Source organism: Oncorhynchus nerka, linkage group LG4, assembly GCF_034236695.1.
Source record: "Oncorhynchus nerka isolate Pitt River linkage group LG4, Oner_Uvic_2.0, whole genome shotgun sequence".
Classification (NCBI taxonomy): Eukaryota; Metazoa; Chordata; class Actinopteri; order Salmoniformes; family Salmonidae; genus Oncorhynchus; species Oncorhynchus nerka.
In genome coordinates, this window is record NC_088399.1 from 12,010,884 (window position 1) to 12,038,235 (window position 27,352).

At 44.1% G+C, this 27,352-nt stretch overlaps 1 protein-coding gene across 3 annotated transcripts in view; it reads right to left on the reverse strand.

The window, feature by feature from the left end:
- map3k1 (mitogen-activated protein kinase kinase kinase 1, E3 ubiquitin protein ligase) overlaps positions 1 to 27,352 on the reverse strand; it is a 56,088-nt gene that overhangs the window by 15,240 nt on the left and 13,496 nt on the right. The window contains exons 1-8 of one of the 3 annotated variants that reach the window (XM_029646736.2): positions 21,495 to 21,642; positions 10,439 to 10,589; positions 9,537 to 9,755; positions 9,113 to 9,313; positions 5,018 to 5,134; positions 4,428 to 4,579; positions 2,403 to 2,527; positions 1,091 to 1,172 (exon numbers count right to left, since the gene is read on the reverse strand). In XM_029646736.2, the coding sequence (XP_029502596.1) occupies positions 1,091 to 1,172; positions 2,403 to 2,527; positions 4,428 to 4,579; positions 5,018 to 5,134; positions 9,113 to 9,313; positions 9,537 to 9,755; positions 10,439 to 10,589; positions 21,495 to 21,550 (1,103 nt within the window). In that variant the 5' untranslated portion in view covers positions 21,551 to 21,642. Of the gene's footprint in view, positions 1 to 1,090; positions 1,173 to 2,402; positions 2,528 to 4,427; positions 4,580 to 5,017; positions 5,135 to 9,112; positions 9,314 to 9,536; positions 9,756 to 10,438; positions 10,590 to 21,494; positions 21,643 to 27,352 lie in introns of those variants that run through there. The other 2 variants (XM_029646730.2, XM_029646723.2) reach the window with 2 other exon arrangements.

The following is a 27,352-nucleotide window of genomic DNA, read 5'->3' on the forward strand; positions in this document are numbered from 1 at the left end:
GTGATGTTCTGGCACACTGCGTTAGCGTAGCCCTGTTTGACCTAGAATGATATAGCCTAGCGCACCGCTAATGTGATGGCTCTGGCACACTGTGTTAGCGTAGCCCTGTTTGACCTAGAATGATATAGCACCACTAACATGCTAATGGGAGACTAGTTGGGATCAAGGCAAAGATGAACGGAGCAAAGTACAGAGAGATCCTTGATGAAAACCTGCTCCAGAGTGCTCAGGATCTCAGAAGGTTGACCTTCCAACAGGACAACGACCCTAAGCACACAGCCAAGACAACGCAGGAGTGGCTTCGGGACAAGTCCTTGAGTGGCCCAGACAGAGCCCGGAATTGAATCCGATCTCTGGAGAGACCTGAAAATAGCTGCGCAGCAGCGCTCGCCATCAAACCTGACTGAGCTTGAGGGGATCTGCAGAGAAGAATGGGAGAAACTCCCCAAATACAGGTGTGCCAAGCTTGTAGCGTCATACCCAAGAAGACTTGAGGCTGTAATCGCTGCCAAAGGTGCTTCAGCAAAGTACTGAGTAAAGGTACTGAATAGTTATGGAAATGTAACATCAGTTTTTTATTTTTAAAATGTCTAAAAACCTGTTTTTGTTTTGCCATTATGGGGTATTGTGGGTAGATTGAGGGGGAAATACATTTTAAAATAAGGCAGTAACGTAACAAAATGTGGAAAAGGGGAAAGGGCCTGAATACTTTCCGAATGCACTGTAGCGTAGCCTGTGACGTAGCCTGCAATGAATCCACAGACTCATTGTGCAGTTCCAAATCCCTAACACTTTATGAGCTTATAAACAGCTTATAAACCATTCAATTGTTAGCTAACTGTTAGTTAACCATAACTCGCATTCAGCTTGCATGAGATTTGTGAAGCTCCACAGCTGTTCTGTCATCTCAGACGAGGCAGGTGTTTCCTTTCCTCTCAGACACAAATATAGTGAAGCCGCTTCCCCCGTCTTTCACACAACAATACCAGATACCAGCTGGTGCGCTGTCAAATCATTCCCCCTCCCCCATCCCAGGAGTCTTTCCAGGAGTTACTAGTTCCTAGCCCACACAAACGCATGTTAAAATTACCTGTAAAAATCATGGGACTTCCACTTGGCTCTACAGAGGGGGCAGATGAGCGTCTCGTGGTTCCGCCGGCATTCCTCAGCCCCTGCGAGACAGAAAGACGGTCCAACAGAATTAGCTCTCCCCCAGTTTAGAAAAAAGGACAATGCACTGACTGGCTGTCAAGGAAGTCAATGCGCCAATAAAATGGAGCAACAATTAGACTGGAGTTTAGAGAGAGAGAAGAGGGCTAGGGCCTCGGCACGAACGTGGCAGACTATCGAGAGGGCTGTATAGGGCTGTGTGTGTAATGGGAGTAAGTGGAGTGGCCTGTGGTGGTGCTTGCTGGACTATAAAACCTTCATGGATGACTGCATGGAGTCACTAAATGTCAGACGAGTCCATTTCTGAGGCCGGGCCACAGAGACCCAGGTCTTAAGCAGTCAGTCGGTCGATGTTAGGGGAGGTCGCTAACGGCTCGGAGCCTATTAGAATTTCCCCCTTCACAGAGTCAGCCTCTGTTTGACGAGGTGTGGGGTGAATAAACATGTATTTTGAGAGAAGCTGATACAGTGAAATGGCACTAAAATAGACAGAGTAGAAGCTCTGAAAGTCTTGTTTTCACTCAGTGCTTTTCTTCACCAGTTGAAGTAGTTGGTGTACAGTGGTAGTGCCATAATAGATATATATGTGCATAGTGTTCCTAAAAGCAACTACAACAGAATACCATATGCCCCTCAAATAGAAAAATCTGGACCTTGATGCCAGTTTAACTGCTTTTTAAAAAAGTATTCTTCCCCTCTAAATCAGGGACGGATTTAGACCTGGGACACCAGGTGAGTGCAATTAATTATCTGGTAGAACAGAAAACCAGCAGTACTCAGGACCTCGTAGAGTCAGATTTCAATACCCGCCTTATGAACTAACCCCAAGTGTTACTGGGGTAAAACTATTTTGACAATGTCAGAGCTCACCTTGGCTTAGATGACACGAACCATATTACACTGTACACGCGTCAAAAGTATAAATGAGTTGAACTTCTGATAGTGTACTGTAGTACTCACTGACATGCAGTCTTCTGATAGCGTACTGTAGTACTCACAGACATGCAGTCTTCTGATAGCGTACTGTAGTACTCACAGACATGCAGTCTTCTGATAGCGTACTGTAGTACTCACAGATAGACATGCATTTTCTGATAGCGAACCGTAGTACTCACAGACATGCATCTTCTGATAGCGAACCGTAGTACTCACAGATATGCAGTCTTTTGATAGCGTACTGTAGTACTCACAGATAGACATGCAGTCTTTTGATAGCGAACCGTAGTACTCACAGATAGACATGCAGTGGTGGTGCAGCTTGTTCCTGCAGCCTTCCTCACACACAGTCAGACTCTCCTCATCCAGCATGTCCAACAGACAGATAGGACACATCTGCTCCTCTTCATCCTTCAGACTACTGACAGAGAGAGACAGAAGGGGTGAGAGAGAGAGGGGGGCAGAGAGAGAAAGAGAGACACAGAGAGGGGGATGCAGAGAGATGGGGAAGAGAAAAATAAAGGACATATACATATATATACATACACACTGCTCAAAAAAATTAAGGGAACACTAAAATAACACATCCTAGATCTGAATGAATGAAATAATCTTAAATACTTTTTTCTTTACATAGTTGAATGTGCTGACAACAAAATCACACAAAAATTATCAATGGAAATCAAATCTATCAACCCATGGAGGTCGGGATTTGGAGTCACACTCAAAATTAAAGTGGAAAACCACACTACAGGCTGATCCAACTTTGATGTAATGTCCTTAAAACAAGTCAAAATGAGGCTCAGTAGTGTGTGTGGCCTCCACGTGCCTGTATGACCTCCCTACAACGCCTGGGCATGCTCCTGATGAGGTGGCGGATGGTCTCCTGAGGGATCTCCTCCCAGACCTGGACAGTCTGTGGTGCAACGTGGCGTTGGTGGATGGAGCGAGACATGATGTCCCAGATGTGCTCAATTGGATTCAGGTCTGGGAACGGGCGGGCCAGTCCATAGCATCAATGCCTTCCTCTTGCAGGAACTGCTGACACACTCCAGCCACATGAGGTCTAGCATTGTCTTGCATTAGGAGGAACCCAAGGCCAACCGCACCAGCATATGGTCTCACAAGGGGTCTGAGGATCTCATCTCGGTACCTAATGGCAGTCAGGTTACCTCTGGCGAGCACATGGAGGGCTGTGCGGCCCCCCCAAAGAAATGCCACCCCACACCATGACTGACCCACCGCCAAACCGGTCATGCTGGAGGATGTTGCAGGCAGCAGAACGTTCTCCACGGCGTCTCCAGACTCTGTCACGTCTGTCACATGTGCTCAGTGTGAACCTGCTTTCATCTGTGAAGAGCACAGGGCGCCAGTGGCGAATTTGCCAATCTTGGTGTTCTCTGGCAAATGCCAAACGTCCTGCACGGTGTTGGGCTGTAAGCACAACCCCCACCTGTGGACGTCGGGCCCTCATACCACCCTCATGGAGTCTGTTTCTGACCGTTTGAGCAGACACATGCACATTTGTGGCCTGCTGGAGGTCTTTGGCAGATTGGCCAACAACCTCCTTCCGTCAGTAAGAGCATTGAAGATGGGTCGTGGCTGGGTCTTCCAGCATGACAACGACCCGAAACACAAAGCCAGGGCAACTAAGGAGTGGCTCCGAAAGAAGCATCTCAAGGTCCTGGAGTGGCATAGCCAGTCTCCAGACCTGAACCCAATAGAAAATCTTTGGAGGGAGCTGAAAGTCCGTATTGCCCAGCGACAGCCCCGAAACCTGAAGGATCTGGAGAAGGTCTGTATGGAGGAGTGGGCCATAATTCCTGCTTGCAGTGTGTGCAAACCTGGTCAAGAACTACAGGAAATGTATGATCTCTGTAATTGTAAATAAAGGTTTCTGTACCAAATATTAAGTTCTGCTTTTCTGATGTATCAAATACTTATGTCATGCAATAAAATGCAAATGAATTACTTAAAAACCATACAATGTGATTTTCTGGATTTTTTTTTTAGATTCCGTCTCTCACAGTATGATAAAAATTACAGACCTCTACATGCTTTGTAAGTAGGAAAACCTGTCAAATCGTTTGTGTATCAAATACTTTTTCTCCCCACTGTATATATAAAAATAACGGCCAGGGCAGAAAGGGAAAGAGAAATGGATGCTGGACCAATGTGTTAAACCAATGCTTGACCCTCGTTCACATCAAAATCAAAAATTTGACACCACTTATGTTTATACAACTTGGTGGTATTCAAGGGCCTTCTTGCATAATGTTTTACAATACAACATCTGTACCCTGTGTGTGTGTGTACACTACCTGCTGTCGTTGCTCGAGGCGCCAGAGTTGCTGGACGGACAGGACGTGTGGGGGTTGGACATGCGCGACACAAACTTCTGAATGGTATTGCGCGACGGCGCCTTGATGCGCGAGCTGCGGCGATTGTGGTACTTCTGGAACAAGCTCTCCACCTGGAGACAGTGCCACAGTTAGCAGTCGTAGGGAGAAATTTGCCCTAGACGCTGATCTTGGGTCAGATTGGCATTCTCTCTACTAGTGGTAAAGTATCTACGTATTCAAGTGCATATCTAACGTGCATTCAAGATGGTGCAAGTTATTGAAAGTTAACATAAATTAGAAATATTCTAGCTTTGAAGTTTCTTTGGAAATTGGTCATTACAAAATGGGTTTAGCTAATCATGTATGCCCTTCTCAAACTATTGTTTCAACCTGAAGCATACTGTGCTGGTTTCGGATATCCCCATTTTCACATTGTCCTGGTTTCAGCAACTATGGTGGATCCTTAAACAGGCCAGCACGGTACAGCTCAGTTTGCTCAGCTCAGTAGGGAGAAAGGGGAATTACACAGATTGGTTACAGGGCATGTCAGTTGGTTGCTGGAAGGTTACCTCAAAGTTTTTGAGGGTTTTCCTCCAGAGCAGGGGGTCTGAGGGCTCCAGCTGGAAGACACGGAGCATGACGAAGAGGACGTGGATACAGAACGCCCCTCGGCCACAGCTACAGGTCTACAGTGAATGGAGAGGAGGACAGCAGACTGGGGGGTTACTCACGTGTGTGTGTATATACATACCAACACCGCACACACAAACACACGCGCAGGCACACACAGATGGCCATAAATGGTCACACAGACCGATACAGACCTGCTGATCCATCTGTCCCAAATAGTACCCTATTCCCCCACATTGGACAACGCTCTGGTCAAAAGTAGTGCCATTTGGGACGCAAGCCTTTAGTAAGAGGAAGCTCTACATCGCTCCATCTCTACATTAGCGATGGAGCGTTTACCCAGCCATTTGCTACTGTAGCGTATACCCAGCCATTTGCTACTGTAGCGATTACCCAGCCATTTGCTACTGTAGCGATTACCCAGCCATTTGCTACTGTAGCGATTACCCAGCCATTTGCTACTGTAGCGATTACCCAGCCATTTGCTACTGTAGCGTATACCCAGCCATTTGCTACTGTAGCGTATACCCAGCCATTTGCTGCTGTAGCGTATACCCAGCCATTTGCTACTGTAGCGTATACCCAGCCATTTGCTACTGTAGCGTATACCCAGCCATTTGCTACTGTAGCGTATACCCAGCCATTTGCTACTGTAGCGTATACCCAGCCATTTGCTACTGTAGCGTATACCCAGCCATTTGCTACTGTAGCGTATACCCAGCCATTTGCTACTGTAGCGTATACCCAGCCATTTGCTACTGTAGCGTATACCCAGCCATTTGCTACTGTAGCGTATACCCAGCCATTTGCTACTGTAGCGTATACCCAGCCATTTGCTACTGTAGCGATTACCCGGCCATTTGCTACTGTAGCGATTACCCGGCCATTTGCTACTGTAGCGATTACCCGGCCATTTGCTACTGTAGCGATTACCCGGCCATTTGCTACTGTAGCGATTACCCAGCCATTTGCTACTGTAGCGATTACCCAGCCATTTGCTACTGTAGCGATTACCCAGCCATTTGCTACTGTAGCGATTACCCAGCCATTTACAAACGATAAATCGCTCCAGTAGTATATGGCCGGGTAACGCTCCAGTAGTAAATGGCTGGGTAATCACTCCATCGCTACAGTAGTAAATGGCTGGATAAACAAAAAGAGCCTGCCAATGTACAAGTGAAGCAAATTGTTAAAGTAACTGTCCAGTGTTTCCAGATTGATGAAATATGACCTATAATTACTTACAATATGAGTAAAATGGTTTTCCTTCCAAAAAAAATGGTAATTCAGTTTTGTATGTTAAAAAGCAACAGAATAGTGTGGGCATATATTGGTCATAAAAATATTAATGCGAGTAGACCGCTGATTGTCCAGCTCATCCTCCTTTAGACCGCTGATTGGCGAGCTCATCCTCCTTTAGACCGCTGATTGGCCAGCTCATCCTCCTTTAGACCGCTGATTGGCGAGCTCATCCTCCTTTAGACCGCTGATTGGCCAGCTCATCCTCCTTTAGACCGCTAATAAGCCAGCTTATCCTCTTCAGGAGTATGACGTCATACTCTGAGAAAATAGCAAGCGTTCTTGTTGAGATACAAGTTTGAGGTGTGTTTTTTTAACTGCTTTTTTTCTTAGTATAACTACATATGGGGATATTATTTTTTGATGATATATAGTATTATATCGTTTTGACAATATTGTAATATTTTTTTGCACTAGTCTCCTCAGGACTGTAGGGGAAGAAAATTGAATCGCAATAAAATCACAGTATCGAATTGCAACACATATCGGCCCCTAAGTATCATGACGATATCGTATCGTGAGGTCCCTGGCAATTCCCAGCCCTATTATTTCTCCAATTTATGCTTTGGCCACAAATACGAGTATAAGATGAGTCAACAACAGTATTTGGCAGTGGTGGGCCATCAGGGCCAGCAAGGCCTTCTCTACTGGCCTAAACATCAGAATATATATTTTTTTTAAATATATTTTCCCACAAATATGTATTAAATTATTCCCCAGAGTAAGAGTTACACTCTTCATTTCATAGCGTTCCTCTTGGTTGCACTTTTTCCAGCCCCAGGTTGAGATTTGGAGGGCTGGTCTTTATGTTAGATCTTTTATCCAATCATATTCAGCCATCATGTGTTGCCAGGGGTCTAAAATCTGCCCTCAGGCCTTCAGAATCAACAGTGCGGGCGCTTGTAGCTTAACCTCTTACCTCTACCTGGGACGCTTGCGTCCCAACTAGAGCTCTGGAAATGCAAATGCGCTACGCTAAATGCTAATAGTATTAGTTAAAACTCAAAAGTTCATTAAAATACACATGCAGGGTATCAAATTAAAGCTACACTCGTTGTGAATCCAGGCAACAAGTCAGATTTTTAAAATGCTTTTCGGCGACATCATGAGAAGCTATTATCTGATACAACACAAAAGCACAGCAGGGGACGTAAACAAAATAATTAGCATTTCGGCGTTACACAAACCGCACAATAAAATAGAAAACAGTCATTACCTTTCACCATCTTCTTTGTTGGCACTCCTAGATGTCCCATAAACACTATTGGGTCTTTATTTCGATTAAATCGGGCCATATAAAGCCAAGATATCGTTATATGTAGACTGTGTGATAAACGAAAAAAACTGCGATTTCACAACGCAACGTCATTTTTTTAAATTCAAAAAGTAGACGATAAACTTTCACAAAACGTTTGTAATGCTACTTTAGGTATTAGTAAACGTTAATAAGCGATAAAAATCATCCGTAGGCGATGTACATATCATTAGCTGTCGTCTTGGAAAAAATTTCAGGAGAGAGCTCTTCCGGAATGATCTGGGCGGAGACCGGAGGTACGTCGTGCCCCTCTTTCGGTTCAACCAAGAATCAAAGAGGATTAAATTCACAAGATACTCGACTGCATGGGGATGCTGTGGGAGTTGAATGCTCGGTCTTATCTAATTCGGCTCACTGTTAACAATTGCTGGAAGTGGCGCAAGGATATTTATTTCCATTTTCTGTGATCAGGTTTTCCTGCGCTTTCCGATGTAACGCACGTTATGTAATAGCCACAGTCGTGATTTAACCAGTTTTAAAAATGTCCGAGGGTTTCCTATACACACATTCTAACCATATGAACGTACTATATTCCTGGCATGAGTAGCAGGGCGCTGAAATGTTGCGCGATTTTTAACAAAATGTTCAAAAAAGTAGAGGGTAGGAGCAACTAGTTAAAGTGAATGGAAATTAAAATTTAGTGTCAACCAATCAGCTTTAGAGTTGGCTATTGTATGTCTCCTGACTGGCTCCAGTGTTACACAGGAGCCAGCTAGCAGGCGTAGTGCGTGCACGTCTTTTGATTGGATTACAAATATTGAGAGGCAGGTCCTATATGGGCTGGTCTCAGAACTAGGAAACTGAAATTGATCAACAAATTAATTTGCGTACTACTAAGCTGTTTTTTCAACCCACAATGGCGGAAGGAGAAGATATCGACTTGGTCGAGAATATAATTATAACGCCATTCTCAAGACAAACTTTTCAAGAAAAGTTCGACATTGTCAGGTGAGGTAGACGCCGACGCTACAAAGCCTGTCACAGGCGGGAAAGGAGTTTGTTCGCCACTTTCAACTATGAATGACTCACGGGCTCCGAGAAGCACTGCAAACTCTACTGCTGGGAATGCCTATTATTTGCAAGTGATCGATTTGGTGATTTTCAAATTAACAGTTACTCTACCCCCATTGCTGTAAACACAATTTGGTAAAAGCTGGAGCCGTTGTGCAGCCAAGCCTCAATCTAGCCTGCCAGTTGGAATCTGACAAACTTCCATCAGCTTAATCAATTCCCAATCAACCCCAAGTCTAGACACTTGTATATGTTTGAAATGTCTGTATCGGTATAATAGCTGATAACACCCATCTAATCCTTTTAATATCTACACAAGTACATAGAGGGTAGAGGGAGTCGATTTGAAAATAAGTCTAGATTCTGTTTAAATCTTCATTGGTCTGAGTGGACTTCCAGCACTTCCTACCTGTGGACCAATGAACACCCTGTATTTGTTGTCGGGGCTGTCTCCTCCAATCAGAAAGGAGTTGGGGCCTATCTGCTGCAGTAGGTAGAGGCGAGCCCTCATGACCTTGTTGACACGGCGACTGGTCTCCTCAGGACTGTAGGGGGAGAAGCCGTCTGGGGAGGGCGCCCGGCGAGGGGGCGTCACCCTGCCACTCTGAAACTACACAACAACATCAGATCAAGACAGCCTCAGAACAATAGTTACATGGGTATATTATACCGACACCAAATAGTCACTTAGGACTTTATATTGCCATGATAGTTTTTACAGTTCTTTCAACCCCAAGTGAAGAGGCTTGATATCTAAACAATGTTATATTATCATCAAAATGTTGTTATGCCTGTGCATTGTGTGCGCGCTACGTCTGTGTGTGGCTAATCACCGGCACGGGTGAGGCCCTCTTCCTGCGCACCCCGGGGGACTCAGGCTTCCCACCGGCCCTGCCAGAGGAAGAGGAGGAGGAAGAGGGGGGTCCAGGGGAGGGGCTGCGGCGGCCTCTGCTCTGCTGGGGGGAGGAGCTGGTGGGTGCGTCGGCTCCGACCTCTGCCCCTTTGCAGCCCGCCTCGCTCCCATCCGGTCGCAGGGGGACGGGCTTCACCACCTGAGGGAGAGAAGGAGAGGGGGTTAATATGCGGTTGGGGTAGGCCAAATGAGGCCCAAATGACAGTAGAGTCCCTTTACAGTGGGACGTTCAGACAGACATTTGTTATGTAGAACAAGCATGCTTCTCTGACATGTAGAACAAGGAATCATATCAGCTCTATCCATGGCATTTCTATTTGCGGCTTTGGTCAACTGAACACGGGTCTGTAGATCTGGTGGAAGCATTGACATTTCCACGCAGCCAATCGGAAGGCATGATGTAGCGATATTACCATAATACAAATATCCATCTAATCCTCTCAGAAGAGTGCCAAGACTAGAGGTCGGGGGCTAGAGGTCAGGGGGCTTGAGGTCAGCATGTGTGTGTGCTTTGAAAGACTAGGTGCAACATAATGGTGCAATGCCCAGGGTTGGACATGTCCAATTCTGCTCGATTTCAGTCATGAAAACAAATTTTATTTCAAAGCATTAACAGATTCAAATCAATCTTTAGAGTAGTGAATATTTAAGAGTTGCTTGGATCTATAAATGTTAAGCGTGGCACAGTAAGCTAAGTGCACACACATGTGGTGTTCTCTGTGTGTGTATGTATAGACCTACATGTTTATATAGTATTATAGCCTAGCCGTGTGTGCACGTGTTTGTTTCTGTGTCCATGTGTGTCAGGCTGCAGCAGCTCACCACCGGGCCCCTCCTGCTACGTCTCTCCAGCCACTCGTGCTTCCAGGTGGGCATGCAGGTGGCCTTGAGCTTCTCCCGGATCATCCGCTCCTCGGGCCGGTCTTCCATCTTCTGCAGACCCCGCAGGGTATCCTTACTCTCCATGTCGCGACTACAGAGAAACCACAGAGGGGGAGGAGTTAGACAATGGCAACTGCTTGGCATCTGACCGCAAGGCACTACAAAGGATAGTGCTTACGGCTCAGTACATCACTGGGGCTAAGCTACCTGACATCCAAGATCTCTATACCAGGCGGTTTCAAAAGGAAACATATCAACAGGCTGATTAAACAGCATGATCATTACACATGTGCACCTTGTGCTGGGGACAATAAAAGGCCACTTTAAAATGTGCAACATATTGCCACAGATGTCTCAAGTTGAGGGAGTGTGAAATTGGCATGCTAACTGCAGGAATGTCCACCAGAGCTGTTGCCAGAGAATTGAATGTTAATTTCTCTACCATAAGCTGCCTCCAACATCGTTTTAGAGAATTTGTCAGTAAGTCCAACCAGCCTCACAACCGCAGACCATGTGTAACCATGCCAGCCCAGGACCTCCACATCGGGCTTCTTCACCTGCGGGATTGTCTGAAGGGGGGGGGGCTGAGGAGTTTTTGTCTGTAGTAAGCCCTGATTGGCTGGGCCTGGCTCCCCAGTGGGTGGGCCTGGCTGCACTCCTGCCTAGTCATGTAAAATCCATAGATTAAGGTCTAATGAATTTATTTAAATTGACCGATTTCCTTATATTAGCTTTAACTCAGTAAAATCTTTGTTCAGTGTATGTACGTACATATATATCTACCTTAAGTACCCCTGCACAGACTCGGAACTGGTAACCCGTGTGTGTACAGGGCCTGAAACGTTTTGGTCCACCATGATTGTTGCCATAATTACACCAAACACTTTTTTTAAACGTTTTTTTAACAGATGAGCATGCTTTGTAATGTTTCTAAAACAAATGTATTACTAGTAAAAAGTGGTAGATTGCTAAATGTTTACATTTGAACCAAAATATTACAGAGACAAATGTTCAGCTACTCCCTTCAAGGGCGGGAGGTTACCATGGCAACGGGGGCACTAGCTGCTCAAGTTGTTAGTGACACAGAATCTGACTAGTAGCCGGTGCCTTCAGTTGAAGCAAAAAATCAAACATTGAAAAACAACCTAGCTTGTGAACAAAACAAATGTAAATAGTCAAGACACAGAAGGACAAAGTCTCACTTTAGTAGACTTGAGTAAATTAGACCAACTTTAATGCACTTCCAAAATGACTTCCATCTCAGTGTGTACAGCTCCCCAGCCAGGTGTTGCTGTGTGTCACGGGATGGATAGATATAGAAGTCCTAGTTCTTTGTGCGATTAGCTACAAGCTATGAACCAAAACAACAGAAACACATTGAAAACAGCTACTGCAGCATTTATTTAGCTGTAAATGTGCTCATACTTGGCATTTACATTACATTTAAGTCATTTAGCAGACGCTCTTATCCAGAGCGACTTACAAATTGGTGCTTTCACCTTATGACATCCAGTGGAACAGCCACTTTACAATAGTGCATCTAGGTCTTTTAAGGGGGGGGGAGAATGATTACTTTATCCTATCCTAGTTATTCCTTAGGTGGCGTGTGTTCATTTTAGACCCTGCCATATAGCCAAGTTAATCATTGTGTATTTATTCCTCGTGTTATTATTTTTCTATTATTTCTCTGCATTGTTGGGAAGGGCCCATCAGTAAGTTTCACTTTGTCTACAACTGTAGATTTGGTTGACAATACCCAGCAAACTAGAAACATTCCCAGAACAGTATCCAATATTCCCATGATGTTCTAGTTAGGGTTCTCTCTTACATTAGGTTGATAAACATTCAGAGGATGTTTTTAATAACATCTTTATGTTTAACATTCACTAAAATATTGTGCACAAGAACCACCGCAGAACATTCCCCCAAAAGTTATCATTGGGTTTCCAGGTAATGTAATAATAAATGTACCAGTAATGTTTTCCCAGCAAACCAAAATTGGTTCTGTGAAAGTTCCCATAACTTTCTTTAGGTCACGGCAAATGTCCTCATAACACACATTCCTGGTGATGATTATAGAAGGTTTGTATAAAATATTTGATATTGTTGCAAAAATGTTACTATAAAACATTTTAAAAAGGTTACCAGGATGTTTCATAAGGTTGTGGGACCATTGTGGGGACATGACAAAAGATACCCTACCGGTCAAAAGTTTTAGAACACCTACACAGTCAAGGGTTTTTCTTTATTTTTACTACATCGTAGAATAGTAGTGAAGACATCAAAACTATGAAATAACACATGGAATAATTTAGTAACCAAAAAAAGCGTTAAACAAATCCAAATGTATTTTATATTTGAGATTCTTCAAATAGCCACCCTTTGCCTTGATGACTGCTTTGCACACACTTGGAATTCTCTCAACCAGCTTCATGAGGTAGTCACCTGGAATGCATTTCAATTAACAGGTGTGCCTTATTTAAAGTTAATTTGTGGAATTTCTTTCCTTCTTAATGCATTTGAGCCAATCATTTGTGTTGTGACAAGGTAGGGGTGGTATACAGAAAATGGCCTTACTTGGTAAAAGACCAAGTCCATATATGGCAATTACTTTAAGACATGAAGGTCAGTAAATACGGAACATTTCAAGACCTTTGAAAGTTTCTTCAAGTGCAGTCGCAAAAAAACATCCAAGTGCTATGATGAAACTGGCACTCATGAGGACAGCCACAGGAATGGAAGACCCCAGAGTTACCTCTGCTGGAGACGATAAGTTCATTAGAGTTACCAGCCTCAGAAATAGCAGTCCAAATAAATGCTTCAGAATTCAAGTAATAAATCCAATTTTATATGTCACGTGCCCAGAATACAACAGGTGAAATGAAATGCTTACTTACAGACTCTAACAGTGCAAAAAAGGTATTAGGTGAACAATAAGTAAGTAAAGAAATAAAAACAGTAAAAATTACACCGGTTAGTCAGGCTGATTGAGGTAGTATGTACATGTAGATATGGTTAAAGTGACTATGCATATATGATAGACAAAGAGTAGCAGTAGCGTAAAAGAGGGGTTGGCGGGTAGCGGGACACAATGCAGATAGCCTGGTTAGCGATGCAGATAGCCGCGAGCATAGAAGTGATTTAGCTCGTGTCACTGGGCAGCTTGCGGCTGTGCTTCCCTTTGTGCTTCCCTTTGCCACATAAGACGAGCGTCGGAGCCGGTGTAGTACGATTCAATCTTAGCCCTGTATTGACGCGTTTGCCTGTTTGATGGTTCGTCAGAAGGCATAGCAGGACTTCTTATAAGTTTCCGGGTTAGAGTCCCGCACCTTGAAAGTGTCAGCTCTACCCTTTATCTCAGTGCGAATGTTGCCTGTAATCCATGGCTTCTGGTTTGGGTCTGTACGTACAGTCGCTGTGGGGGCGACGTCCTCGATGCACTTATTGATAAAGTCAGTGAGTGATGTGGTGTATTCCTCAATGCAAATCGGAAGAATCCCGGAACATGTTCCAGTCTGATAGCAAAACAGTCCTGAGGTTTAGCATCTGCTTCACCTGACCACTTTTTTTATAGAGCGAGTCACTGGTGCTTCCTGCTTTAATTTTTACTTGTAAGCAGGAATGAGGAGGATATCATTGTGGTCGGAATTACCAAATGGAGGGCGAGGGAGAGTTCTTTACGCGTCTCTGTGTGTGGAGTACAGGTGATCTAGAATTTTTTACCATCTGGTTACACATTTAAGATGTTGATAGAAATTAGGTAGAACTGATTTAAGTTCCCTGCATTAAAGTCTCCGGCCACTAGGAGCGCCACCTCTGGGTGAGCGGTTCCCTGTTTGCTTATTTCCTTATACAGCTAACTGAGTGCGGTCTTAGTGTCAGCATCCGTCTGTGGTGGTAAAGAAACAGCCACGAAAAGTATAGCTGAGAACTCTAAGGCAAATAGTGTGGTCTGCATTTTATCACAAGATACTCTACTTCAGGCGGGCAAAATCTAGAGACTTCCTTTGATTTCGTGCACCAGCTGTTTACAAATATGCACAGACTGGCCCCCCTTGTCTTACCGGAGTGTGCTGTTCTATCTTGCCGGTGCAGCGTATATCCCGCTAGCTGAATATCCATGTCATCATTCAGCCACGATTCCGTGAAACATAGGATATTACAGTTTTTGATGTCCCGTTGGTAGGATATTCGTGATCGTACCTCGTCTAATTTATTGTCCAATGATTGCAGGTTGGCGAGTAATATTGACGGTAACGGAAGCTTTTCCACTAGCCTTCCGTATCCTTATGAGGCACCCCGCTGTGTCCTCTGTACCTGCGTCTCTTCCTCTTGCAAATAACTGGGATGTTGGCCTTGTCAGGTGTTCGGAGAATGTCCTGTGCGTCCTGCTTGTTGAAAAAAAAATATATTGTCTAAACCGAGGTGAGTGATCGCTGTCCTGATATCCAGAAGCTCTTTTTTGCCATAAGATACAGTGGCAGAAACATTATGTACAAAATAAGTTACAAATAACACGAAAAAAACAAAACAATAATAGCACAATTGGTTGGGCGCCCGTAAAACTGCTGCCATTTCTTCTGGCGCCATTTTACCTCAACAGACACATCTTAACAACAACTGTTCAGGAGACAACGTGAATCAGGCCTTCATGGTCGAATTTCTGCAAAGAAACCACTACTAAGAAGGACATCAATAAGAAGAGACTTGCTTGGGCAATGAACATTAGACCGATGAGAATTTGTCCTTTGGGCTGATGAGTCCAAATTGGAGATTTTTGGTTCCAACTGCTGTGTCTTTGTGAGACGTGGTGTGGGTGAATGGATGATCTCGGCATGTGTATTTCCCACCGTGAAGCATGGAGGAGGTGTTATGATGTGGGGGTGTTTTGCTGGTGACACTGTCGTGATTTATTTACAATTCAAGGCACACTTAACCAGCATGGCTACCACAGCATTCTGCAGCGATACGCCATCCCATCTGGTTTGTGCTTAGTGGTACACTCATTTGTTTTCAACAGGACAATGACCCAACACACCTACAGGCTGTGTAAGGGCTATTTGACCAAGAAGGAGAGTGATGGAGTGCTGCAACAGATGACCTGGCCTCCACAATCACCCGACCTCAACCCAATTAAGATGGTTTGGGATGAGTCGGGCCACAGAGAACGAAAAGTAGCCAATAAGTGCTTAGCATATGTGGGAACTCCTTCAAGACTGTTGGAAAACCATTACAGGTGAAGCTGGTTTAGAGAATGCCAAGCGTGTACAAAGCTGTCATCAAGTCAAAGGGTGGCTATTTGAAGAATCTCAAATATATTTTTATTTGTTTAACACTTTTTTGGTTACGATTCCATATGTGTTATTTCATAGTTTTGAGGTCTTCACTATTATTCTACAACATAGAAAATAGTAAAAATAAAGAACATCCCTTGAATGAGTAGGTGTTCTAAAACTTTTGACCGGTAGTGTTGTTCCCAAAATACAAAAACTGTCCAGTTGTGCAGATGAGACAAAGAGTGCAAAAAACATTCACCTGATGTTCCAAGAATGTTCCCAGAACACATTCTCTGTCCTTTAAAAGGCTCACAGAACATTTCACTGCATGTTCCCAAAACACAGAAAATGTCCAATTGTGCTGACATTCAGAAAATGTTTGTATCAGGATGCACAAAATATTCCTCTGATGTTGCAAAAATGAACAGCCTTTTCTTTTTTTCTTGAATTTTACCCCCTTTTCTCCCCAATTTCGTGGTATCCAATTGTTAGTAGTTACTATCTTGTCTCATCGCTACAACTCCCATACGGGCTCGGGAGAGACGAAGGTCGAAAGTCATGCGTCCTCTGAAACACAACCCAACCGCACTGCTTCTTAACTTCTTGGTGACAGAGGGCAGTATTTTCACGTCCCGATGAAATGCATGCCCAAATTCAACTGCCTGCTACTCATCCCCAGAAGATACGATATGCATATGATTAGTAGATTTGAATAGAAAACACTCTGAAGTTTCTAAAACTGTTTGAATCATGTCTGTGAGTGTAACAGAACATATTAAGCAGGCGAAACCCAGAGGAAAAAAACATTCATATATATATATATATATATATATATATATATATATATATATATATATATATATATAGTGCCTTGCGAAAGTATTCGGCCCCCTTGAACTTTGCGACCTTTTGCCACATTTCAGGCTTCAAACATAAAGATATAAAACTGTATTTTTTTGTGAAGAATCAACAACAAGTGGGACACAATCATGAAGTGGAACGACATTTATTGGATATTTCAAACCTTTTTAACAAATCAAAAATTGGGCGTGCAAAATTATTCAGCCCCTTTACTTTCAGTGCAGCAAACTCTCTCCAGAAGTTCAGTGAGGATCTCTGAATGATCCAATGTTGACCTAAATGACTAATGATGATAAATACAATCCACCTGTGTGTAATCAAGTCTCCGTATAAATGCACCTGCACTGTGATAGTCTCAGAGGTCCGTTAAAAGCGCAGAGAGCATCATGAAGAACAAGGAACACACCAGGCAGGTCCGAGATACTGTTGTGAAGAAGTTTAAAGCCGGATTTGGATACAAAAAGATTTCCCAAGCTTTAAACATCCCAAGGAGCACTGTGCAAGCGATAATATTGAAATGGAAGGAGTATCAGACCACTGCAAAATGAGACTGGGACGGAGATTTGTCTTCCAACAAGACAATGATCCAAAACATAAAGCAAAATCCACAATGGAATGGTTCAAAAATAAACATATCCAGGTGTTAAAATGGCCAAGTCAAAGTCCAGACCTGAATCCAATCGAGAATCTGTGGAAAGAACTGAAAACTGCTGTTCACAAATGCTCTCCATCCAACCTCACTGAGCTCGAGCTGTTTTGCAAGGAGGAATGGGAAAAAATTCAGTCTCTCGATGTGCAAAACTGATAGAGACATACCCCAAGCGACTTACAGCTGTAATCACAGCAAAAGGTGGCGCTACAAAGTATTAACTTAAGGGGGCTGAATCATTTTGCACACCCAATTTTTCAGTTTTTGATTTGTTAAAAAAGTTTGAAATATTCAATAAATGTCGTTCCACTTCATGATTGTGTCCCACTTGTTGTTGATTCTTCACAAAAAAATACAGTTTTATATCTTTATGTTTGAAGCCTGAAATGTGGCAAAAGGTCGCAAAGTTCAAGGGGGCCGAATACTTTCGCAAGGCACTGTATATATAAAAACAAAAAAAAATTAGGTCACTCTTTTCAATGTGTTTTCATTGGGAACCCAGATTTCTAAGGGACCTTCTTGCAGTTCCTACCTCTTCCACTGGATGTCACCAGTCTTTAGAAATTGGTTGAGGTTTTTCCTTTGTGTAATGAAGAAGTAGCCCCGTTCAAAACGAGGGTCACTTCAAGTGTACTGTTTGTTAGAGGCACGTGACCAGAAAGGTAGCGTCAGTTTGTTTTCTTCCTGTATTGAACACAGATCATCCAGTCTTCAATTTTATCAATTATTTACTTTTAAAAATACCTCAAGTTGTATTACAAAAGTAGTTTGAAATGTTTTGGCAAAGTTTACAGGTAACTTTTGAGATATTTTGTATTCATGTTGCGCAAGTTGGAACCTGGTGTTTTTCTGGATCAAACGCTCCAAATAAATGGACATTTTTGATATATATATATATATATATATAGACGGAATTAATCGAACAAAAGGACCATTTGTGATGTTTATGGGACATATTGGAGTGCCAACAGAAGAAGCTCAAAGGTAAGGCATGATTTATATTTTTATTTCTGCGTTTTGTGTCGCACCTGCAGGGTTGAAATATGTTCTCTCTTTGTTTACAGAGGTGCTACTCTCAGATAATAGCATCGTTTGTTTTCGCCAAAAAGCTTTTTTGAAATCTGACATGTTGGCTGGATCACAACACGTGTAGCTTTCATTACATGTGTGATTTCATGGAATTTGATTTTTATAGTAATTTATTTGAAGTTAGCGCTCTGCATTTGCTCTGGCTTTTGGCCAGAGAGGTTAACACAGCGCGCATCCAACCCAGAAGCCAGCCGCACCAACGTGTCGGAGGAAACACCGTGCACCTGACGACCTGGTTAGCGTGCACTGCGCCCGGCCCGCCACAGGAGTCGCTGGTGCGCGATGAGACAAGGATATCCCTACCGGCCAAACCCTCCCTAGCGCGGACAATGCTAGGCCAATTGTGCGTCGCCCCATGGACCTCCCGGTCGCGGCCGGCTGCGACAGAACCTGGGCACGAACCCAGGCAATGCAGTGCCCTAGACCACTGCGCCACCCGCGAGGCCACATAACGGCCTTTTCTAACTCCCAGAATATGTACAGTTGAAGTGGGAAGTTTACATACACTTAGGTTGGAGTCATTAAAACTAGTTTACATACACTTAGGTTGGAGTCATTAAAACTAGTTTACATACACTTAGGTTGGAGTCATTAAAACTCGTTTTTCAACCACTCCAAATGTCTTGTTAACAAACTATAGTTTAGGCAAGTCGGTTAAGGACATCTACTTTGTGCATGACACAAGTAATAATTGTTTACAGAGAGATTATTTAACTTGTAATTCACTGTATCACAATTCCAGTGGGTCAGAAGTTTACATACACTAAGTTGACTGTGCCTTTAAACAGCTTGGAAAATTCCAGAAAATTATGTAATGGCTTTTGAAGCTTCTGATTGGCTAATTGACATCAATTGGAGGATGTATTTCAATTGTATTTCAATTCAAACTCAGTGCCTCTTTGCTTGACATCATGGGAAAATCAAAAGAAATCAGCCAAGACATCAGAAAAAAAAATGGTAGACCTCCACAATTCTGGTTCATCCTTGGGAGCAATTTCCAAACGCCTGAAGGTACCACATTCATCTGTACAAACAATAGTACACAAGTATAAACACCATGGGACCACGCAGCCGTCATACCGCTCAGGAAGTAGACGCGTTCTGTATCGACATAACCTGAAAGGCTACTCAGCAAGGAAGAAGCCACTGCCCTATGGGACTCCCAATCACGGCCGGTTGTGATACAGAACCGGAGTCTGTAGTGTCACCTCTAGCACTGAGATGCAGCACCTTAGACCGCTGCACCACTCAGGAGCCATGATGTTTTTCTCCATATTTAATGGCAATTCACATATTAGGACTGTATTGTAGGTGATAGACACAAGTGGCATTTTTAGTTAATTCATAGGAAATGTGAACAGTATTTAGAAATCATACAAACAACCATATTATTTACACTTCATATATTGACAATCTGCACATTATTTAATTCATAGGAATAGGCATTTAAACATGGATCTTGTGATCTCTGGGACTCCTAGTATTATGTGATCTTCTGTATACTGCACCATACAACCCGAGAGCAAACAAATCCTCCTCCCACCCCTGGCCAGTCTGTGTTTAAGGCTGTCGGATCAGAGTGCTTCAGAACAAATATTCCGCCTCACACGAGAGGATGTTATGATAAGGAGGCAGCAGTCTGAGCCCGTTAGAGTTCCAGTACATCATACAAATGGGAACTGACATCCTTGTTCGCTGCCCTCCCAATGCTGCTTTGTGAATGAGCCTCCCCTTTCAGCTCCCAAACACTTTGCCTTTAAAAAAAATGTTTTGCCTACAAACCCCTCTAGTCAGACCTCAGAGTGCTGTGGTCAGGTCAATTCATCGCTTCACTACAACAACCTTGGAGTCTTTTTCCATTGGCTGGACTTGGAGGTGGGGGCTGCTCACCAGTCAACTGTGCATGAAGCTTACTCTTATCAAAGGATAGAGTTCATTAACCATTTTCACAAATCTTACACTTCAATAAAAAGGTATATTCTCAGTTTGATGAGTCATAGAACGCTGCAGCTGTACATAGTCTATTGGTAAATAGCCCACCCATTTTCACCTACCTCATTCCCATACTGTTTTTATACTGTTTTTTTTATTTATTTACTTTTCTGCTCTTTTGCACACCAATATCTCTACCTGTACATGACCATCTGATCATTTATCACCCCAGTGTTAATCTGCAAAATTGTATTATTCGCCTACCTCCTCATGCCTTTTGCACACATTGTATATAGACTGCCCATTTTTTTTCTACTGTGTTATTGACTTGTTAATTGTTTATTCCATGTGTAACTCTGTGTTGTCTGTTCACACTGCTATGCTTTATCTTGGCCAGGTCGCAGTTGCAAATGAGAACTTGTTCTCAACTAGCCTACCTGGTTAAATAAAGGTGAAATAAAATTTTTAAAAATAGAAAAAGTGAAAAAGGACTAAAGTCCATAGAACTACAAAGTCCTTGAAACGAAATAACTTTGGTTACCATTCAAGACCTCCAACTTACAAAGATCTGAAGACTACAAAGATCTGAAGACTACAAAGATCTGAAGACTACAAAGATCTGAAGACTACAAAGATCTGAAGACTACAAAGATCTGAAGACTACAAAGATCTGAAGACTACAAAGATCTGAAGACTACAATATCAATATCTTCAGACAAAAAAATACCACAACTAGCTTAAACATCATGCGAATACAACCGGGTGCTGAACTGAACTTCAAAAAGTCTCCTACAAAACCTCTCTTAAGAATTGCACACGTCGCATCGAATGTGGATCTAGCATGCTTGCCGATCATTCAGCGCGCTGTGTTTTAGGGACCACCCACTGTAGATGTCTGACTGTTGACATTCTTCACTAGATTCTACATGTAAAAAGTCCGTGAGCACTCAGTTTGCAAAGTACGTTCAGAGGGGCGAGATACTCTCGACCAGCAAAAGCTATTGGTGTGTCTGTGCCCTTATGGTCGTCAGTCAGAAGATTAAAGTCGGAGGGTGAAAGACCTCCTTACAACAATTATATCAACCTCTGAGAGGAAAGATTCCTCTACTGGATATATAGTTGTTTAGCAGACCTCACTGCATCCCAAATGGCACCCTGTTCCCTATATACGGGCCTGAAAAGAACTCACCCGGTGGGCCGATGGGAGTCACATGCAGGCCAGGGCCAGCTGTGGAAACCAGACATTTTTAATTGATGCTGTGATCAATGCTTCTACCCCCTTCAGGCCTTTTCCGTTGGTCGATTGAATAAGAGGCTCGACTTGCTGCGGCTAACGAACGCTGTCAGTTCGACAATAACAAGTGGTTGGGTTGGTTAGGGGAACAGGAAGAGAGGAGTCTTCCTGTTCTGAGAACTGAAGAACCATTTGAAGCGTAAGATGTAGCAACTAGGAAGTAGACTGGGGTTTAAGTCAACATTACAGGGTAACGTTTATGTGGGGTTGATGCTTTGTAATCATTGGTGGAATGACTTAATGTGATTGGGACCATTGCCCTGTATTGTCGTCTTTCAGATGGAACGTCAATCGGCTGTCCTGACTTTCTGTGGTCACTAAAGATCCATGGCACTTATCGTAAGAGTAGAGGTGTTTAGCCCAGTGTCCTGGTTAAATTCCCAGACTGCCCCTCATACCATCATGGACACAATCATCCCCAGCTTCCAATTGGCTCATTCCTCTCCCCTGTAACTATTCCCCAGGTCGTTGCTTGAACTGAGAATGTGTTCTCTGTCAACTTACCTGGTAAAATAAAATACTTAATGTGTCAGCTTAGCTACAATGTGTTTAGACTTTTCCTCTGTGGATGATGTGTTGGCTACAAACAGAGGGGGGCTCAAGTGTGCTTCCCATGGGCTAGTGGGAGGGCTAGTGGGCTTCCCATGGGCTAGTGGGCTTCCCATGGGCTAGTGGGAGGGCTAGTGGGCTTCCCATGGGCTAGTGGGAGGGCTAGTGGACTTCCTATGGGCTAGTGGGAGGGCTTAGTGGACTTCCCATGGGCTAGTGGGAGGGCTAGTGGGCTTCCCATGGGCTAGTGGGCTTCCCATGGGCTAGTGGGAGGGCTAGTGGGCTTCCCATGGGCTAGTGGGAGGGCTAGTGGACTTCCTATGGGCTAGTGGGAGGGCTTAGTGGACTTCCCATGGGCTAGTGGGAGGGCTAGTGGGCTTCCCATGGGCTAGTGGGAAGGCTAGTGGGCTTCCTATGGGCTAGTGGGAAGGCTAGTGGGCTTCCTATGGGCTAGTGGGAGGTCTTGTTGTTCATTAGGAGTACTCTCAAAACAAGTTATTTTCTGAGAATGAACTTAAAATGTTACATATACATCCTTCAGTAGATTTTCCTTCAAGTTTAAACTGTCTGTGATTAACTCTGATAGCAATGCTGTTCTGCGGCATGCTCTTTGAAAATGATCACAGTGCATGTCTCCAAAATGTCCTTGTACTGTATAAGTGATCGTTAGCATAGCGTAAGTGCCTTCAGCTTCACTAAGGAGAAGAAATATACAAATTTGGGCACCATAGTTCCTAGCTACACGCCATGTTCTGTCAAGCTAGCAAATGAAAAGAGAAGTCAATGTAGCCCAACTCCTTCATTTTTTACAGATCTCAAACCTTCCAAAATAGACTTGTGTCAATGAGCACAGTGTGAAAGTCAGTTAAAAACAACTGGAGCGGCCGCCTATTCAGTCCCCACTGGCAGAGACCCGAGGCCGCCTATTCAGTCCCCACTGGCAGAGACCGAGGCCGCCTATTCAGTCCCCACTGGCAGAGACCGAGGCCGCCTATTCAGTCCCCACTGGCAGAGACCGAGGCCACCTATTCAGTCCCCACTGGCAGAGACCGAGGCCGCCTATTCAGTCCCCAATGGCAGAGACCGAGGCCGCCTATTCAGTCCCCACTGGCAGAGACCGAGGCCGCCTATTCAGTCCCCACTGGCAGAGACCGAGGCCGCCTATTCAGTCCCCACTGGCAGAGACCGAGGCCGCCTATTCAGTCCCCACTGGCAGAGACCGAGGCCGCCTATTCAGTCCCCGTTGGCAGAGACCCGAGGCCGCCTATTCAGTCCCCGTTGGCAGAGACCGAGGCCGCCTATTCAGTCCCCACTGGCAGAGACCGAGGCCGCCTATTCAGTCCCCACTGGCAGAGACAGAGGCCGCCTATTCAGTCCCCACTGACAATGGAACCAGATAGGAGTTAACCATCTTTCCTCGGAATAAAGAGTCAGTGGTGTTGCCGTCCCCTCGCCTCTTAAATAACAGCTATCCCACAGGGCCGTGGGCTGGGAACAAAAGGGCATTGTGGGGCTGTGCAGGTGGGACCTGGAAGGGCCGGCAGGCTGGGAGTCCATTTCAAACCTCCACGTAAGCAGAGACTGCGTCACACACACACACACACACACACAGCCAAGCTCGCTGGGCACACACCCTTTCTCATGGGCTTCAATGCTCCCAAAAACTCAGGTTACCGGTTCACACAATCCCTGCCTCTGCTGGAGGGAACAGAGGAGCCAGGGCTGCTCAACAGTGTATAATGACAGACGGAGCCTGGTGTTTCTGGTCGAAACAAGGCTGAGCAGACTCAACAACAACCATAAACAACTTCAAAAAACAGACACAGCATTGCTAACCTTTCAGGCAATACAGAAAGGCAGCAGTTGAATTTCTCCTGACAAAATAAACGGTAACATTTAAAAAAGGGAAAGAAACATATCCACATGACTAACCAACGAAACAAAAAGGTCAACTGCTCTGACTAACATATGGAAAGAGCCGGCTCTCTGTAACCAAATTAATCAATGACACAATGAGATTCAGCACCTCTAAATAGTGAGTGGAATCTAATGCTGACATGAAACTAATAACCATCACTAATGCTGTGAGGGCCATATCTCTGTAACTCTCTGGCTCAGCCCCCCAGTGACTTGGAGGGAAGGGGGTAGCTTAACTGAAACCTTATTACAACCGGCTTGCATCATGACCATGAGTTTGATGATCTAACTCCACGGACCAGAGAGACCCCCTGAGAGACCCCCATTGCGAACAACCGATGGTCAACTAATCCCGGGAGAAATCTCCGACAGACCAATAAAAGTTGACCAGAGATTTGAGACAATAGTTCTACTATTAGGAACCAACAGAAGTGAACCGGTTAGAGGGCAGACACAGAGGTGAAAAAGGCAATCCTCACAAGAGACTAAGCAACCTGACGGAGGAATTTTAAGTGTAAATCAAATGGGAATGACGTTTTAAATGAGCGCTTTCAACTCAATGTTATTTAAGCCATTTGCCTGATGAATCTGGCAGCTTTGAAACCCCTTAGTCGTATTAATGCGGATTCAAAGTGCAGCCACTGCTGCCTGTAAACAGCCAGAGAAATCAAATGATGTTTCCCTCTATGAGAGAACCAACCATGGAAGAACTATTTAGACAAAGTGCTGCAGTCCTCCCAATAGAAACATGGGGCCCGGAGAGGAGACAGTACCCACTGAAACACTGAGGGGGGAATTCTTCTGCACTGAATTAGGGCTGTGACAATACCAGTACCGCAATAGTTTTTCCACTGCAAAAATGATAACATGAAGCAGACTACCCTCTTTGGTCCTTTGTAAACCCTGCTGAATGTTAAATATTGTGTGCTATAGAAAATAAATTATGTGAATTTTGATGAAAACATAAATTATACTGGTTTCCAAAATTAGGGATGTTTTCCTAAAGAAGTCAAATCCGCTTCGTGTTTTGTTTCCTTGCCAAGATACTAACGAGTATGGTGATACTGGTATTGCCCCGACCCTACACTGAATGTTAGCTTCAGCATCAGGTAGCCTTGCCCAGTGCTGACACATTCCCCTCCATCTAGAGCTGCCTGGGACTGTGTGTGGGGTGGAAGGGGAGTATCCATCACTTTCTCTAGGGAAACAAGAGGGCCAGGGAACAATCTCGTTGACATATTGATTAAAAAGAAAAATGGGAGGGTAAAAGGAAGCCCTATCATTCTTATTCATTCCAACAGAAACAAAAACGGCCCACCTGACCTAGACGAACATGAGAATTATCATCCGCTGTAATAAACCTGAGCTGAAGGGACAAGTCACTAGTTGTGTTGAAGTTTCTGCGTCTTTGGCGTGAACTTCCTCTCAGGCAAGCAAACAAACCAGCAGCTTATGGTCGGAGAGGAGAAATTAGATTCCGAGCAGATATCCGCCACATGTGCCGGCCGGACGGAAACTGGTCCACCAAGAGGAGAAGTTCCCCATTTCGGTTTCAGATCATGTGGGCAGGCGAGGGGGGGGGATATACCACCTCCACCTGTCAATTCAGATAAAGGGTTGGTCAGAAAGGAAGAGGAAAGACTATCAGAGCCTCAATAGCAGCCCGATGCAAAGAAAGGAAATCAGCTTTCTCTGCCTGTGAGCTTTTTTTTGTTAAACCAGACAGTGGTGGTGTCATTGGGTATAAATACCATTGGTAGTCACATGAGTTGATTTCTAAAAAGGTAACAAACACAGCCACCACTATGAAGACCCTAACCATAAAGATGTCGGATCAGAGAGTCAGTTGGACATTATATTTAACATTCAAGACATTTAGCAGAAACTCTTTTCCAGAGCGACTTACAGTAATGAGTGCATACATTTTCGTACTGGTCCCCCCCCATGGGAATTGAACCCGCAACCCTGGTGCCATGCTCTCCCAACTGAGTTACACGGGACCTGTGTGGCAGGACATCTGCACAGACTCTCGCTTTGTCCCTCTCCAACCTGCTGTTTGGTTTGCTTGCCTGAAGAGGTTTAGGTCCAAATCCCATTCCTGATTGGAGGATAACTGGGTCACCATGTAAGAGATAAAAGTTCATGACGAATGTTACGCAACACAGGAAACTGGACTCTGGTGTACCATTCAGAGCGCCCTTTTGGGAGGTGTGCCTCTGTCCAATAAGGTCATTTCTGGGAAATAGTTTACGGCAATTGAACATCCCTAGATGGAAAACTTCAGTATCGCGTCATTGGACAAGAAAACATGTTCAATTCAGTTGAGAGTTTATGCCCAATTACGTTTGAACAATGGCAGGACTACCAATTTAATAGCAATTAAATTTGTTTGCCAACATTTTGGTAGCGAAGTTCTCTAGCTTTTATTTTAAACAAATAAAAGAGTAGAAATTTATCAAACGGACTAAAGCTGGGATGCCCTGACTTTGAAATGTCTATCTAGTTCATAATAACGTGTGATGATCACATACAGGATGTAGGCCGCTGACTAACTAAACGTACTAGGTATTCACATTCTCCACATTAGAATTTTGGCCTATGGAGGAAGACTCGTTTAAACATGTTCGAACCAGTCTTCCTGCATTACCATAACATTTTCTTGACCTCTAATGGCATCCTGCTCGAGTCTACTCATTCAAATGAATCTTACCGGATACTTTCCAAAACAGGACATGTCTGAATAGAGATCTTTTTTTGCAGGTCATCTGAAGCCGTCGTTTTAGTGCAGCCAGCTTCTAAATTTAGGCCTAGTGCTGAATTTAGGCCTAGTGCTGAATTTAGGCCTAGTGCTGAATTTAGGCCTAGTGCTGAATTTAGGCCTAGTGCTAGTAGAGGCAACATACCATGGTCTCACCTGCTATATACATGTCTGATAAACAATTTAAAGTCACAAAAGTAGCTACACAATCAGTTTGTTTCATACCACTATAGCAGTTGCTGATGGCAAGTGGGAGTGTTGTGTGCATGTGTGTGAACAATGTGTGTGAACAATGTGTGTGCGTGTCATTTAGTTCAGTGCCCACTGCTTGGCTATGGAATGTAGATGGAATGCAGAGAAATTCCTCCCACCCAGAGTTATTCAGAGCGCTTGGCCCCCACTGTGATGGGGGTATTTGGAAGAGGTCAGGACCCCACCATCTCCCCATCTTCCCTCTGAGCAGGGGAAGCCCCATTAACCTCTCCCGGGAGCCCTCAGCTCTCTCACCAAGCCACAAACCAGACCAATA